Source organism: Gymnodraco acuticeps, unplaced genomic scaffold (genome assembly GCF_902827175.1).
Source record: "Gymnodraco acuticeps unplaced genomic scaffold, fGymAcu1.1, whole genome shotgun sequence".
In the NCBI taxonomy this organism is placed as follows: domain Eukaryota; kingdom Metazoa; phylum Chordata; class Actinopteri; order Perciformes; family Bathydraconidae; genus Gymnodraco; species Gymnodraco acuticeps.
In genome coordinates this window covers 88,724-106,693 of record NW_022990286.1, presented here as the reverse complement: position 1 = coordinate 106,693, position 17,970 = coordinate 88,724, and the positions used below count along the sequence as shown (strand labels likewise).

General features: G+C 40.3%; 1 protein-coding gene across 1 annotated transcript; it reads left to right on the top strand.

The window, feature by feature from the left end:
- The first annotated feature begins 9,650 nt into the window (after positions 1 to 9,650).
- On the top strand, positions 9,651 to 12,283 carry LOC117549753 (tripartite motif-containing protein 16-like). Its single transcript, XM_034221821.1, has one exon. The coding sequence runs from the start codon at positions 9,850 to 9,852 to the stop codon at positions 11,506 to 11,508; it is 1,659 nt and encodes a 552-aa protein (XP_034077712.1). The 5' UTR covers positions 9,651 to 9,849; the 3' UTR covers positions 11,509 to 12,283.
- The last annotated feature ends 5,687 nt before the right edge of the window (positions 12,284 to 17,970 follow it).

Below are 17,970 nucleotides of genomic sequence, written 5' to 3'. Positions count from 1 at the left end.
CACAAAATAAAGCGTGATTTCCAGCTCTCATGAGATTACCATTAGGTCATACTTTTTAAAACGTGTTTCATCCGGATCGACCTGCAGTTTAATGTAAATACGTCTCAGATAAAACTGTCCATCTGCCTCCAAACTGAGACGTTGCTTGTCTAAGTCCACCTACACACTTTCAATCGACCAGAAACATATTCAATTTGAACTCTTCAATTAAAAGAGGAAAGCATTAGGAATGCAGGAAATTCTGGAAACAGTAGATGATGCCATTTTCTGCTTTAAGAGCAACAATAAAACTTAAAATACATGTAGAAAACTTAGATACAGCTCACCTGAGATTAGCATCAGCAGATAATGTCAAAAAAGGTTTTATCAAGATCGACCTGCAGTTTAAAAAATAGCCCTCCAGTTTAATTCGTTCTCTGATGATATGCACTTATAATAATAATAATGCATTACATTTTTTATTAGAGCGCTTTTACAGGTGCTCAAAGCGCTTTACAAGTACACATTACACATATTAGACATGTAAGAGTCATTACTGCGGACATTACCCACAGGAGCAAATGCGGGTAAAGTGTCTTGCCCAAGGACACAACGGCCTGACGCAGTGGCGGCCGAGGCGGGATTCGAACTGGAGTTCACCAACGCCCCTTGATCTAATGACCACTGCGCCAAAAACCGCCCCACTTGTATGGAGGACGGAACATGACTTAAGTATAAATAAATAAATGTATGAAGAAATACAGGAATAAATAAATTACGTACATAAATACAGGAATAAATAAATAAATACGTAAATAAATAAATAAATACAGGAATAAATAAATGACGAAATAAATACAGAAATAAATAAATGTTGAAATGAATACACAAATAAATAAATAAAAGAATAAATGCATAAATAAATATGGAAATAAATACATCAATGTATAAATAAATAAATGTCGAAAATAAAACAGAACACACGTTATTATTATATATCTTTCATTTATTTCTACATTTACGCGACATACATTTATTTATTTATGTATTTATGTGTCCGTATGCTAATGAGGTGGGCGGTCCTAACCTCAGTCTGAAGCAGGATTCGCCAATTGTTGGAGCCAGGCAGAAGCAATAGATTTGTGGCAAGTCACATCATGTCGAGCTGAGCCAAGTCCTCTATACATCGTTCCACACGAAACTGGACATAGTCTTTTGGTTCTCCGTTCTCTAAATGGTCCGCTAATGATCGTAAATGATCTCCAATGGCTCTTAAATCAATATCCATAAATAAACCTTACAACTGTGGATAAACCATGGATGTATAAAGATAAGGGCTAAACAGTAAAGCTCCTGCATTCGAATCAGCGCGGTTATCCAGGCGTTAGTAGTAGAGCCCTCTGCCAGAAATGATCACACACTCCTGTAACCAATCCTGCTTCAGACTGAGGTTAGGACCGCCCACCTCATTAGCATACGGACACATAAATACATAAATAAATAAATGTATGTTGCGTAAATGTAGAAATAAATGAAAGATATATAATAACGTGTGTTCTGTTTTATTTTCGACTTTTATTTATTTATTTATACATTGATGTATTTATTTCCATATTTATTTATGCATTTATTTATGCATTTATTCTTTTATTTATTTATTTGTGTATTCATTTCAACATTTATTTATTTCTGTATTTATTTCGTCATTTATTTATTCCTGTATTTATTTATTCCTGTATTTATTTATTTATTTACGTATTTATTTATTTATTCCTGTATTTCTTCATACATTTATTTATTTATACTTAAGTCATGTTCCGTCCTCCATACACTTGTACCTCTCCTTGTTTATTTTAAAAGCAATGTAACATTTTAGGGTGGGGGGCAAAAATGTTAAATCCTGTATTTTTTTCAAACAAAAATCTGTAGATTTGGAGTTTTTTTTTTACGCCTCTCACAGTGTGAACTCAGCGGTCGGACAGTCCTGTTTGGTCGATGTACAAATACTCAGAAGAGACAGAAGCTGCACAAAGTGGAAGAATGTATTTGATTGTTTTGTATGGGAAGGATTCTGCCAGTTTCTGCCTCCTCTTGTTTCACACACAGTATTGATAACCTCCATCCTTCCTGTCACTCCTGCGTGGAATAGGCATTCCTCTTCAAACAGCAGCTTATGAAAAACATGCCAAATACAACCAATGTAATGTTGTATGGAAAAGAAAACGGCAGTCCCTCAATTTTTGTTTTCTCACTACAACAACAGGTACAAGGCTATTTTATAACTTTCAAGATGTTAACATAATGTATATAACAGAGAAATGTGAATACGTATTGCTCCGAGTTTGTGGTAAGAGAAAAAAAACGACTCGCCTCCGTCATGATTTTATGTTTTCTACTTTTTTTATTTTCTGATGATGTGTGTATGTTATATGACTATCAGTGAGTGTAAGTGATTCAAACTGTATATCTGGTGTTCTCTAAGATGGAAAAGTGGAAGATGTCCTGGTTTGATTATTTTCTTCGTTCTCCTCTTTAGACCCTGCACAGCGGGGGGTTCAGATTTTAAAACAACACAACACGTTTGCCAGAGAATGGTTTCTAGCGACTGCTGAATGTGATGTTACTGAGAGAGAGAGAAGCAGTGCGGACTGGCTTTTTCTTTCTTCCGGGTTAATTTAAAAAAACAAAAAAAGGCCATATTTAATGTTCTCTGTCAAAGGTTTTAGCCGATCTGGGAGAGTGGAGCCTTGGTTTCATGGAGAAGCATTGCCTGGTTGTCGTGTAAAAACAGTGGGTGTTTCTCGTCATTTCTCGAAGCCTTTCTTCGCATTAGTAAACGACCAAAGCTTCGAGATGTTTTGATGGATATCATATGCAAACCTCGCCATCACTGGACGTTATGTAGCGGCTTTTTTCCTTTCTCTTTCTCCCACACACGGCTGCATGTTCCTCGCTTATTCTCATCTCTGAAGTCGCTTTGGAGACGCCTCCTTTTTCCCGCCAATGAGGTCTTTTTTGTGCCTGAAGTGTTATTTCCGTTTACAGGAATTGAATTGCTATGCACCTTACTGAAACAAGCATTTCCTAACGATGTAGATGTAACACTGGAGCAACACTAAATCATTGATTTCATAGGCAGAGTATTTGTAGAGATTCATGATAAAAAGCCCCCGTCTTTCGTTGACTCTTTTCTCCATGTCCTGAATCCTTTATACCAAACTAAGGTGCCTCGTGTATATACTTTCTGCAGTGGAGATTTCTCCTTTGCTGTTTAACAATAGTAACCTTGTTAACCAGTGTTTTTTTTAAAACCTTTTTTCACCTTTGTAAAAAAAATAAACTGTATAATAAACTGACTTTTTTTACACACGTAGATTAATCAAATTATTCCAGGAAATATTTGCAAATACAATCTAATTTTGCACTTTATATATATATCAGATTTACTTGGAAGTGAAAAGGCCATCATGCAATCAGAGATAGAAATAAAAAGTCCCCTGAATGTAAAAATTAAACGAGTAGCTCAGGTTCTTCACGAAGAACTCGACCGTACGGATACCCATTTTCCGAACGGCTTCAAAATGGTACACCTTCTTCCTAACGCCTCTTTGTCTCTGTCTACCAACCGATCCTCAGTATAAATACTATGCCAATCTTCTTCAGGTGACTCCCTCTTTTCTCCTCTTCCTCTGCAAACTATAAAAAAAGAACTCCCGCTTGAACTCTCAGAACATTCCTGTTTTTAGCAACAGTTAGCTCGTTAGCCGCCGCTCGACTTTCACTCGGCTTCAAACGTGTTTTTCCTTAAACCAAGGTGGACACTTTTTAATTTTTTGTATCCTGGTTGTGTGAGACTTAGCTACAGCTGTGCACTGACATGTTTGTGTTGCTTGTATCCTCTGGTTCTCTATGTGCAGAACATACCAGAATGTGACCAATGCATTCTGCAGGATTTGTGAAGTTGAAAGCTTCTAGGACATTTGACGCATGAGATGTTCGCATTACTGATGATCACTTATCAAAAATCTTCATTATGTAATCATCCTCTGAAGGCATATTTAACCCTAGAATATCATCACAGTAGTTGTATTGAGGTGTTTGTCAAAAATTATTATTATTGCCGAATATCATAGCTAAAAAACAAAGAAGTTTGATAATATAGATTCCAAAAATAAAGGGGTTAATTCTTGGCAAGATTAGATCAAGTTTTGGATATTGTAATATGGCAAAATTCATGGATTTTCCTTGCAAATTGAATTGATTTATTTAAAACAAGGAACAGTGTGTATTAATCAACATATTAAAAACATGTAAAAGTACTCGAATTAGCCAAAAGGCTAGTTTTCATCGAACACATTCTGAATTTAAAACATGGTTCTAGTTTTAAAATATTTCGCCTTTTCCCATCTACTCAATAAATCCACTTTCTGATGATTATTTATCAAAAGTCATTGGTTAAGTCATTGTAAAAGCACCCATAGTTAACCCGTCATATTGTCTTTATTGAGATATTTGCTAAAAAAATATGATAACCAAGCGAAACGTAGAATACTTTTCCTGAAAATCTGAAGAAATCCTCTCCTGTGAGTGGTCCAAACTGGTATTTGTGCACCTCTCTCTGTAGTCCTTTAACTCCCACTCATTCCTGGTGCAGGTGTTACAAAGCTACTCTCTTCTCTGTGTGAACAGCATCAAGTTAGTATTGTAAGACTTTATTATTAACTCACCAAGTTGTGTTCATTTCTGGGGGTTACAGTAGGTGATGCATCCTCTGGATAATTTGCGAGGAAAATGACCAAGGTTCCACTTTCTCCCTTGTACAAATTAATATAAATATATATTATACATTTTACTCATTTCCGTCCGTTTGTTTGTATATTACACTCATGTAAAGTTTGTTTTCAAAAGAGGCATCGGAGCAGCTATTACAAGACAATATGAGTGACAATGTTCATCTGGGAGAATCTTATGCATGTTATATTTTCACTTTCTCTCTCTCTGTCTCTTTTACTCCCCCCCGACCCCTCTGTTCAGGTGTGTAACGTGAATATAAAGACATCTACCTTTTTCTTTTTGAATGTTGTAGACAATCAGTCTCAGGCCGGGTCCAGTCCTGCGGGCAGTGAGAGTCCTGCGGGCGGACACACAAACAAAAACACTTTTTATTATTTGCATCGACTGGAAGTCTAATAAAATTGGGAGGTTTTGTTTATCCATATGTTCGTAGCTGCTCAAGTTTACACACACACTTCTCTACTACACTCAAAACACAAACACCTCATGCATTTGATCCCTCTGCTTTCTTTTTTTTTCTTTTTTTTTCCAAGGTGAGGATGCCAACCTTGAGGAAATGATGCTTTGACTAACAAATCTATAACATCCATGAATGTGGGAATGCAACACATTGCAATAAAAGCACCATTTGAAATGCAGCCGTTTGTCCCCGTATGTTCTTCAATCTGCTGGAAAATCTGTGTTTTTAAAAGGTATCTTTGACGGTCGGTGAGGGTGTTTATTTTGGACTGATGCAAAAAACTACCTAATTTTCCAAACATTTAAGAGGCTTTATTTAGTTTTGTGGGGTTTTCCCTTTCCTGTAGTGTGTTATATAGGTTTTAGTGCATGTCAATGGTCTGCAAAGGCTACAATCTAAAGTTTCTCTCCCACACACTCCCCCCCGAAAAGCAGTATTAATTGTCCACTTTAAATTCTGCAAATAAATGGGAAGTAAAATCAAATTACCTTAGTAAATTATGTTAGCAAGTAAAAAGTACAATATCGGCCTCCAAAATGTTACGAATTCGAATGATAAAGTAGCATAAAGAACTCCTGTGGGCGGGACTAAGTATCGAGGATAGGAGTCGAGGAGTGGAGTTAGAGAAATGAGAAAGGGCCCTGGTCGTCCCTAAATCGAGGTTAGAGCAGCGAGGAGACAGAGCCTTTGCTGTTGCAGCTCCAAAAGTATGGAAGGAATTGCCCCTCCAGGTTAGACTTACTCCAACTCTAAAAACCCACTTATTCTCCCTGGCATTTACAGACCAGGTGACACTTGTGCTTTTACATTTGGGTTTTTATCTTGCTAGTGTTTTATATTGTTTTTACGTCATGTAGGAGAGTTTCTCAGTCTGTGGCTTCTGATCTGGTTTCATCGTGTTTTACATTTGTTTCATGTCCTGTCTGTTTTTTATGTATTTATTAGGGCTGTCAAGTTGACGCGTTAATAACGCGTTAACGCAAAAAAAAAAGAAGTAACGCCACTAATTATTTTAACGCGATTAACACATGTGTATTTTTTGTCCTCGGCCGCCCCGTAGTTTCAGAGCGCATCGAGTTTAAAATACCATCTACAAGCTGATGCTGACAGCCCCGCTCCTGCCGCCCGCTTGTGGCAGACCACACTTCCACGCTCACCGGCAGGCACCGACTGGCTGTTGGGAGGACCGGGAGGGTGTGTGTATGTGTGGCCCGAGCGAGCGAGAGAGAGACCTTACGTGCATTGTTGTTGTTAGCATCTGGTGCTAGCTAGCTGCGCTAACGGATATACGGAGCTGTTTAAATGAAAACAGAGGAGCGACATTTCGCCACAACTGCGCCGAGCACTTGACTTTATGCAGGAAGCCAGACAGTGGGACATTGTACGAAAAGTCAGCACACTCAGCACGGATAGTGCGCAACATGATTGCAGCGTCCAGTCAGCTCCCGTTCGAGCATATGCCTTGAGTTGCCCATAGCGCCAACGATCCATCACACACACACACACACACACACACACACACCATTTGTATTGTATTATTGTATGAGAGTAGTTCCAGGTTGAATTGAGGCGAATATTTGTAATGTTCAGAGGTTGTTGTGTTTAATATTCATGAGAATATTTGTCATTGTTCAAATGATAATAAACATTAGCATAAAGCATATTTGTCCACTCATATGTTGATAAGAGTATTGAAAACTTGAAAAATATTCCTCTAAGGAACATTTAGAACAGATCAAAAATGTGCGATTAATCGCGATTAACTATTTTAATCGACTGACAGCCCTAGTATTTATGCTATGTTTTTATAGAGTTGTTGAGGTACAGCACTTTGTTCAACTCTGTTGTTTTTAAATGTGCTATTGTAGTGCCGAGAGAAGGGAGTCGGAGGCGGTGCATCGGTACAAAGTTGGCTTTATTGAGCAGCAGAAAAGCACATGTTGCCGGCGTGAAGTCCGGGCAGAGAAGGGAAGAAGAGAAAGGAGGGCACACAGTAGGTACAGTCAACATATGTGTCCGTGCGGAACAATACCCCCAACCTGTAGTTCCATGAGTGAATTATGTAAATCAGTGATCACTACACTATAGACATAAAGTGGATTGGATTGGATAATGATCAACGACAATTATAGGGAAATAGAAAATAAAACTGATGATATAACAAAAAAACTTTATTAATCTGTGTTTGAAGACCAATTGACAAACATGAGGATGTTAAAAAGTGGTAACATTTTGAAAATAAAAGTCATAAACAACATTTAAGTGAAAATACAGTGAATACAAAATTATGATTAAATAAATGAGGTAGAATAAAGGAAGTAAAGTAAAAATAACGATACAATTATCATCAATTATCAAATTTAAAACAATTATATAGCACCTTTTTAGAGCTCCTCTGATACACTTCAAAGGGTTTGACAAGCAATTGATACAAATGTGAAAATAAAATAATTAAAACAATAAAAAAAAGTCATTCAAAAATACAATGAAATGGAAACTAAAGATGATAGAGTTATAAAGTACATAATAACCAGACCGCAATGATGTATTTCATTTCAAATCAGATTACGTTCAGACCCTCACAGATCCTCTGTCAGAAAGCAGCACGGCCAAAACACTTCACTTAGTCTCTTTGGATCACTTGCTGTCTCCTCTGGGTTCTGGTTCTGGGGTGTAGAACTGGAACGTGACGCAAACAAGGACCCCGGCGAGGGCGGTGGTTAGAGGGATCTTAAGGGTGGGGGCTGCCGTGGAGAAAGGGTGAGGAAACTCTGGAGAGAGGGAGGCAGAGGCGTCCACATGTGGAAGAATTTCAGGAGGTCAGCGCTCGGAGAAACGTCCACAAACAGAGCTATGTTTGCTGGGTCTTCAGGGAAGAGAGGGAGGGGGTCTGTGGAGGTCTGAGGGTCCTCTGATAGGAGAGGAGGGAAGGGAGTGAGGAAGGAAGTGAGGTTTCCTGGATCACGTTATAGGAAGGGGTCTCTGTGATGGGGTCCTGTGAAGGGGGACACAGCGGGGGACGTCTCCTCGGAGGAACTCACCTCGATGGAATCTGAGGTTTCTTCTTCTCCATTGAGACACATCTATAGGAGGGTAAAAATAAAAGATTTAAAAGTAGATTTCAACCACAAATCATCATTTTGGTGTCAATGAAAGAGGACTTATAGTTTTCAGGTTCATATATAAGGCAAGTTTATTTATATAGCACCTTTCAGCACCAGGCAATTCAAGGTGCTTTACAAAAATGAAAGACATTCAGACAAAGGCATTTAAAATCAGTCATTAAAAAGAAAAGCTAATAAAATAAACATTAAAAGATAAAAGTTACAGTGCAGTCTAAGATATGAATAGTTAAATTATTTCGGTTCTTGATTTTTTATTTATTCACAGAACCTCTCTTTGGAAATCCGAACATTTCCGTCCCGATTGTTAATTTAGACTGATTGTTTTCACCATGTTATGCTCGCATGACATCCACAATCGGACCCTCAGGAGGGTGTACTAGCCCCTCTGCTTTGCTCTCATATAGTGTGAATGCACAGGATAAGGAGTTGTTCCTATATAAAAGCCCCCCCCCCCCACACACACACACACACACACACAATACTACTACTGCTACTATTAGTACTTACAGTAAAAAACGACTGACTGTACATTCAACTATACATTTACAGTGGAGGAAACACGTATTTAACCCCCTTCAGATGTTGTAAGTTTACCAACTTATTTTACAACTAAAAGCTCTTTTCAAATGAGGAGGAGGTTGTAACCGAGGCTCTGTGTTGGTCAGAGTCTGAGCGCTGCTCCTCTTCCTGGAATGAATCAGAGTTTGATAAGCCCTCCCTCTTCTTCCTGCTCTCAGACAGTGGCCGTTTCTCAATCTCGAGGATACTGACTTCCAAGCCAATATTTCAAGGATGCTACGTCATGAAGTGGCGCAGCAAGTTCAATGTCCAGCATACTTGGAATTCCACCGAGGCCGCGTCCTTGGTTTGGGGGAAATTTCGAGGCTGCACATGGACTTTGCGTCCTTAAAATCCCCACAATGCTTTGCGCACGGACCAATTTCAAAAACCCTTGCGGAGAATGGCTGAACCGACGCAGCACACACTTAAATGTAAGTATGTAGTGGCGTAGAACATGTGTTGGTAAATATGTGACTTTGTTACATTCATTTGTTATCACCAAAAATGTGTTCCGTGAAAGTAAAGCAAGTTCATAATTAGATAGACATCGTGAGGTATTTATTTTCGGTACAGTTTATGTTGAAACCATTAGAGAGAGTGGCACACTTGTTAGCCTGTTCCATTCTTCTTTGTTTTCCGAAGCCGTGGCATGGAAGCATACTGACTTTGTTTCTGAAGGAAGTGACTTGGAAGTACGCGACTACCAAGCCAGTGTCCTCGAGATTGAGAAACGGCCACAGCCAGCTCCACTCAGTATTTCCTGGTTCCTCCCCTTCAGATCCACACTGAGGAGGGGTTAACCAACATGTGGGTAAAGTACGAGAGCTGATAGGCCACATTCACCGCCCACACACATGCTGTTCAGATAACCTGTCACACTAGTTTCAGCTCTCAGGAAGTGAAACTCACACACTGCTACTGAGAGGTGAAATGGCGCAGAAAGGAGTTCAGCTGGACCGGGAAATGTTATCTTGTTCGATCTGTCTGGATCTACTGAAGGATCCGGTGACGACTACCTGTGGACACAGCTACTGCATGAAGTGTATTAAAGCCCACTGGGATAAAGAGGATGAGAAGAAGATCCACAGCTGCCCTCAGTGCAGGCAGAGCTTCACACCGAGGCCTGTCCTGCTGAAAAACACCATGTTAGCAGCTTTAGTGGAGGAGCTGAAGAAGACTGGACCCCCACCTGCTCCTGCTGATCTCTGCTATGCTGGAGCTGGAGATGTGGCCTGTGATGTCTGCACTGGGAGAAAACTGAGAGCATGTAAGTCCTGCCTGCAGTGTCTGGCCTCTTACTGTGACAAACACCTCCAGCCTCATTATGAATTGCCTGTCTTTAAAAAACACAAGCTGGTGGAGCCCTCCAAGAAGCTCCAGGAGAACATCTGCTCTCGTCACGACGAGGTGATGAAGCTGTTCTGCCGCACTGATCAGCAGAGTATCTGTTCTCTCTGCTCTGTGGACGAACACAAAGGCCACGTCACGGTGTCTGCTGCAGCAGAGAGGACTGAGAGGCAGAGAGAGCTGGAGGGGAGTCGACTCAACATCCAGCAGAGGATCCAGGACGGAGAGAAGGAGGTGAAGCTGCTTCAGCAGGAGGTGGAGGCCGTCATTGGCTCTGCTGATAAAGCAGTGGAGGACAGTGAGAAGATGTTCACTGAGCTGATCCGTCTCATGGAGAAGAGAAGCTCAGATGTGACGCAGCAGCTCAGATCCCAGCAGAAGAGTGAAGTGAGTCGAGTCAAAGAGCTCCAGGAGAAGCTGGAGCAGGAGATCTCTGAGCTGAAGAGGAGAGACGCTGAGCTGAAGCTGCTGTCTCACACAGAGGATCACAACCAGTTTCTGCTCAGCTACCCCTCACTGCCAGCCCTCAGTGAAGCTACTCACTCCTCCAGCATCAACATCCGTCCTCTGAGCTACTTTGAGGACGTGACGGCGGCCCTGTCAGCAGTCAGAGACAAACTACAGGACGTCCTGAGAGAGGAATGGACAAACGTCTCATCGATTGAAGTGGAGGTTTTACCGTCAGCAGCAGAGCCCACCACCAGAGCTGGGTTCTTAACATATTCACAGGAGATCACTCTGGATCCAAACACAGCACACAAGAGGCTGGTATTATCTGAGGGGAGCAGAAAAGCAACAGTCATGAAACAACAACAGTCTTATTCTCGTCACCCAGACAGGTTCACTGATTATCCTCAGGTCCTGAGTAGAGAGAGTCTGACTGGACGTTGTTACTGGGAGGTGGAGCGGAGAGGGAGAGGAGTTTATGTAGCAGTCACATACAAGAATATCATCAGAGCAGGGGGGGAAAGTTTATTTGGATTCAATGACAAATCTTGGTCCTTAGATTGTAACCAAAACAGTTATTTTCGTTACAACAGTATCAGCACTTCCGTCTCAGGTCCTCTGTCCTCCAGAGTAGGAGTGTACCTGGATCACAGAGCAGGTGTTCTGTCCTTCTACAGCGTCTCTGAAACCATGACTCTCCTCCACAGAGTGCAGACCACGTTCACTCAGCCGCTACATGCTGGAGTTTGGCCTTATGATTATGGAGCCACTGCTGAGTTTTGTAAACTCAAATAGCCTGAAGTCCTTGGAGGAACTCTTCTACTTCTTAAACTCACCGTGTGTCCATCAGAGCTGATTGTCCATGTCTTCACTGCAGAGATCAGCTGTCAATCAAACATGATGGGCGGGGCTTGAACATCTCCTCATGAGTTGTTCTGTAAATGTTGGACTTTCTTCCGGCTCCTTCCTGTGTAGCCATGGAGGCTGTCACTGCTCAGGAGGATCCTTGTTCACCTGAACTGATATGTAAACTTTGCTCTAAATATGTGTTGGATATTTCTTTTGATTCATGTTGTTGTTTCTCTTGTACAAGTCTTCAGAGAGAAAGCAGCAGAGCTTCTTTTATTCTACACATTTTATTCTGGTTCTAAAACAACAGAGACATTTATAATCACATGTATTCTTTTGACAGATTAAATGTTATTGCCCAAATTAACTACACATGAGTTCCCAGATGATTATAACACTTATTTCATTTAAAATGATATTACTTCCTGTCATGATCATAATCAATAAGGACATCATTTATTATTCTCCTGTAAATAGCTTAGAGTCTTTGCTTGGGAAATACATTGTTATTGTTTTGCAGACTAATTGTTGTTGTTGTCCAAATAGAAAGTGGGTACTCTGATGTTTTATAGAACATAACTTATCATGATAATAATCAATAAGGAAATCATGTCTGGTTCTGTTTGAAACAGCTGAGATGAAACACATTCATGTGGAGAAAGTGAAACTGATCATGAAATCATTGAACAGACTTTACTGATGGGATGTGTGATCAAATGAAATGTTTTGTTTTATTATCATTAATAAAGGTTTGTCTTTCAAAAACAAAAAAAGGATGTTCTTCTTGTGTCCAAGGTGCTACGAAGCTGATGGAGAACATGTGGAAGTGATCTGAGACTAAATGAAGTTCAAGTTCAACCAGGAAGACCGTCTTTACTCATTCATTTACTATTTCTATGTCACTACTCTCTCTCCTCTCAATAAGTGATCGGAGGCGTCACTCTCCAGCTTAACCAATCACTTCGCTCTATTCTCACAAGCCTATCATAGCACTCCGCTAACCCTTTTAAATCTACTCTCCCCCCTCTGACGGCTGTCATTTCAGGGACTGGAAGTACCGTTTATGGTCTCCGGTACTTCCAGTCCAACGCCTGCTGCAGCCTGCATGTACACAGTGGCGGTTCTAGAACATTTGACATGGGGGGGCAAAGGGGGGGCAAGAGGTCATGTCAGGGTGGCATGGGAGGGCGGACAGTACGTGGTATTTTATACTGTATATAACCTATTTATTGTTAATTCATGCCCTAACACAAGTGTTCTTAATGCACAAGAGAAACAAGGTGTTCAGACAAACAATCGGGTGCCCTTTGAGTCCCCCAAGCTTACCTCAACCATTTTAAATGAAAGGAAACTACAACATGTATTTTAAAGCAATGAATTAATGGAACAGGTTGTTTTGCATTACAATGTAAAATTAAATATATATTTTGTTATTTAAAAATGTGTTGTCTTAGTATTAGACAGACATATTTGTATGTCCTCACTAAGCATTATTACATATTAATTTAATATCAAACAAATCAAAATGGCCAATTATCCCAAAATGTTGCTGCTAATATAATCATATGCTTGTCAACTTTAACTGATCAAAAATCAATTCTGAAAAAATACTTGAATTACACACGTCCCTCAGTTTGTTTCAACCCCGTCACGCCATACCATTTACCCTCCTATTAAAATAATGGATCAGTCCATGTGTGGATCAGTCCATGTGTGATCTGCATTGAGGGAATGACATCACAAAAGTGTCAGTTTCTTCTCTTACCTATATTTCAGTTTTTGTATTTTCAGATTAAGATTGACAAGCTGAACATTTCAACTCTGTTATATGAATTAATAATAGTAAATAATTGTTTATTACAAAATAAACAATAGTTTTGCAAAATATTACAATTTTGTAATGTCCTTGACTTCCATGTGGTGCCATATCTTAGCTAAACAAGGTCTCATGGCTACTTTTTGTCAAAAACTTCAACCCCGTCACAAGGAAATTCCTAGTAATTATTTATATGTTGTGCCTGAGGTGGGAAAATGTAAGTAGTCCACTACCAGATGTTATGACCAAACATTTTGGTTTCATTTTTCAAAGATATAAAGACCCAAAAGGCACCCGATTCAGAGAATACTCAGAATTCTGCATACTGTAAGTACTTAATTATAATTAAGTACACAAATGACATCACCCATCTCTTCAGAGAGCTACAGGTAACCTGTGCAGCAACACATTTCAATCAATATTTGTCAATACTAAGAGCTTCATTTTCATCTGCTTCCTGATCCCCTATTTCTGATTCTTCATCTTCCTCACATACATGTCTTCTTCTTCTTCACTAATGTATTTATCTCCTCCTCTTCCTCCTGCTCTGACCCTCCTGCTCTCTTCATCTCTCTCTTTCTGTTCGTCCTGATCACTTCTCATATGTCTTTGTGTTGTTGTTGAATCACTCCTATACTCTGGCCTGCAAGAGTCTACTTGTGAAAAGCACTGGTACAAATGCTTGTATAACTTTACACGTTAGGGCCATGTAGCCTAGCTAATATGTAGCATATCATCAGAAAGTATTTATCAAGCGCACACAGGCAGCTGTGTTTGGATCCAGTTTTTACGGTAAAGGATGTATCCTGGTTTCATTGATCTGGCCTCATGGCTGTGATGTGTAGTTTACGTGGATTTAATAGTAGGCTACCGTGTAGTTTAGCGAAGTGATCGATCTCCCAGCTAACGCTGTCTGCGTAGTATTTTGTAACGTAACGCCCCAAACAGCGCCCGTCTGTTAAACGCTATCGATTCAAACGGTAGCGTTTTATTAATATTTAGTTTCAAGCTCTCGTCTTTAGTAAAAACAAAACTAGTGGAAAGGGAAATGCTCCCAGGGGAAGCTGACCCATCGGCGCTGGGACAGCTCGCTCCCTCTCTGCAGCTCTATGAGCCGCGGTCTGTGTGAACGCCGCTCCGCAGTTTAATGCAGGGCCGTAGCTGCGTTTTTAACGGGCCTAAAATGATATTTAAAATGATTCACTTTTAACTAATGTAATGCTTGTTTCGTTGCTAGAGAAGCTTGTGGAAATAGTGTAGGTTTGTTTTAGTACAGTTTTAGGGAAACAAAAGTTAGGGGGGCAGCTGGGGGGGCAAGGCTCTACAGTGGGGGGCAGTTGTCCCCCGTAGATCCGCCCCTGCATGTACAGCAGGGGTGGGGAACCTCTAGCCCCCGGGCCGTATACGGCCCGCGAGACCATTTGGTACGGCCCTCGAGGTAATTTATAAACACACGCAAAAAAGAAAAAAATTAAAGAAATCTAGACCGCAAACAAATTAAACAAAGCGAGTGCCTGTTTTTCCTGGCCAAGGTCAGGGTCCATGAACACAACACGAGCCTAATGTGTCATCACGTGGTACATATCTCGTCTGACAGGGGTGCAGTTCTGACGGAGAGTACCAGAACGTCGCTCCGGAACTTCCAAGCAGTACCCATAAGGAGCCGTACACATGCCGCAGTTTTTGCATGGCTGTGTCTTTAGTTGAAAGCCCAGTGGCGATCTGTTCACCTGTCATACAGTCAATAACTTTGTTGTTATTAGCATCTGGTTAGCTAGCTATGCTAACGAATATAAGAAGCTTTTTCTCCAACCAGTGAGGTAAAGGCACATATTTATATGATCATTATAGTTATAAAAAATTAGAGAATAAAGTAAACAGGTATAAAATACTATATGACAGTAAAAAAGGTTGTTATTATTAAACAAGAATACAGTTTGAAAGGAGAGTGATTTGTAAAATATCCATAAAGAAAATTAAATCTGCATACAGTTCTGTTTCATATGGGTGTTGAGAGATGTATCCATAGATCTCCTAATGTTGCTCTCAAAGTGCACCAGATTGATGCTTTTAACTTCAACATTTAAAAAACAAATCTTCCTGGGAGAGCATAGCCCCCCGGACCCCCCTAGAGGAGGTTAGGTCCACCCCCCCACCTAAATCATGTCCACATGGATAGGAAACTAAATACATTTGCACACATCTTTTGTCCATATCTTTCTGTTTTAGTGGTCATGCCACAACCGTGCACGTGCATGCATGCGCGAGTCATGGTAAGATATCTGGATTAAGAGGTTGCTTTTTCTTTGCGCAGCATGAAAGAAAGGCGAAATGAATGGGCGGTGATTTTAGTATTTTTAAGCAGAGGTCAATCATTTGTACGGCCCTCGGAGGATGTTGATAAAATTGAAATGGCCCTTGAGAGGAAAAAGGTTCCCCACCCCTGATGTACAGCGTTAGAAAATCGGGCCTTCAAAATAAAAGTTTGATTTTCCCCAACAAAAAAAAAAGAAAGAAGTTTAAAAAAAAAATTGAATTTTTTTTTCTTCACTCACACATCCGACCCACTCGAAACGGGTCCGCGACCCGCTTTTGGGTCGCGAGTTCGCGACCCACCAGTTGAGAACCACTGGTCTAAGTTATCTCAGTGGGTCACAAAACGGTTTGGTCACGATTAATAAGTATTTCTGAGGCACACGTTTATGATCAGTATAAAAAAATAAGAGCATAAATGAAAAACAGTTATTAAATACTATGACAGTAACACAAGAATAAAGTTTGAAAGGGGAGTGATTTATAAAATATCCATAAAGAAATAGAAAAGCTGTTTACAGTTCTGTTTCAAATGGGTGTTGAGAGATGTATCCATAGATCTCTTCATTTTGCTCTCAAATTGCACCAGAATGATGCATTTAGTTCAATATTAAATGCCCCCGGACCCCCCTAGAGGATGTTATGTCCACACCCAACTTGCAATAAAAATAGTACTTTACCCCTGCTTACACCTATATGCCGTGAGCTGATTATCGAGCCTTCATAGTAACAGTCGGTACACTGTGGCCGTGTGTCAATTCAGGGGCTGCATCCTTCGGAGTATGCAGCATGGCGCTGACGCAGCCTACGCGGTCCACGGAGTACCCAGCCCACGTAGACCGGGTAGGCTGGCTGGACCGAGCGGCCTACGAAATGAGACGGTCTAGCCTACGGAGCGCTTCGTATATACGTCACGTGATACGCGCTGTTCGGTTGCGTTGCTCCAGCAGCCTGCTAGCAAATTAGCTGAAAAGGATCCAGAAACTTTACTTTAAAATTTTTTGGAGATCACCGTCGGAGATTAAATAAAGAGAACCATGTCCAGGTAAATAAGATGAAGCTGTTCCTTTAGCCCCCAGTAATGTTACATTAGTAAGTTAACAAGTAAATGATATATAGCTGATGTAATTTAATCATATTATTTCATATATTTAAAATAAGTCTTAATTTTTCTGTACCCAATACTCACATTTATTAGTGATTCCTCCGCTAGCTGCTGCTTTTAAATCCACTCTGCTGGGGAGACCGGAAGCCATTTAATTTGAAAAAAACTCCCTCTTCCCTGCGCGCATTGCACCCTGGGATATGGTAGGCCGCGGAGTGTACATCAGATGTATCCTTCAAATTGGGGAAAAGTTATGGGATTAGTTTTTTTTTATGATACAAAACTAATCCCATACAACACAAACCTATGTTAAAACAAAGAAAAAAGACTTATAGTTTACATGATTACACAAATGATTTGTTTGCAACTTATAGTTTTATTTTTGGAATTTATTTTATTTTGCTTGACTCAGTTTTTTTTTCTTTTAAACTCATAGTTTTGCTTTATTCCGAGAAAGTGTTGCTTTATCTTTATGATACAAAACTAATCCCATAAAAAGTAGGCCGCATTCGTGGGCCGCTGTCACTACCCGATCTGCAGCTCTGCCCGATCTGCAGTGCGCATGTGCCAGATGGTCCGCCATATTGGACAACTCCGGACGGCAACCCAGGTAGGACAACATTGACACAGTGACTCAAAAGGAAAACGAGAGAGAGATGAGTTATTGTTATTACAACGTGACTTCACTATTATTTAACAACTCTTTTTATTGGGTTCTTTTATTTGGGGTTAAGTACATTGTCAGAATAAATGAGAAATGGATTTAACTTCTGTTAGACAGCCATATACCATACATTTTTGCACACATTCACAGTAAATATTTATTCAGTATGATAGCTGTCTAACAGAAGTTAAATCCATTGCTCACTTATTCTGACAATGAACTTAACCCCAAATAAAAGAACCCAATAAAAAGAGTTGTTAAATAATAGTGAAGTCACGTTGTAATAACAATAACTCATCTCTCGTTTTATTTTTGAGCTTTGCCAAAAGCCACTGTGTCAATGTTGTCCTACTTGGGTTGCCGTCCGGAGTTGTCCAATATGGCGGACCATCTCGCACATGCGCACTGCAGATCGGGCAGAGCTGCAGATCGGGTAGTGACAGCCGCATTCGGAGGAGTCTCGTCTTTTTTAAAATTGGGATAGCCTTCTTTCGGCGGAAGTGACGTATG

Excerpts from the sequence above, each read along its gene's own strand:
- LOC117549753 (XM_034221821.1), top strand. The coding sequence starts at position 9,850 with ATGGCGCAGAAAGGAGTTCAGCTGGACCGGGAAATGTTATCTTGTTCG.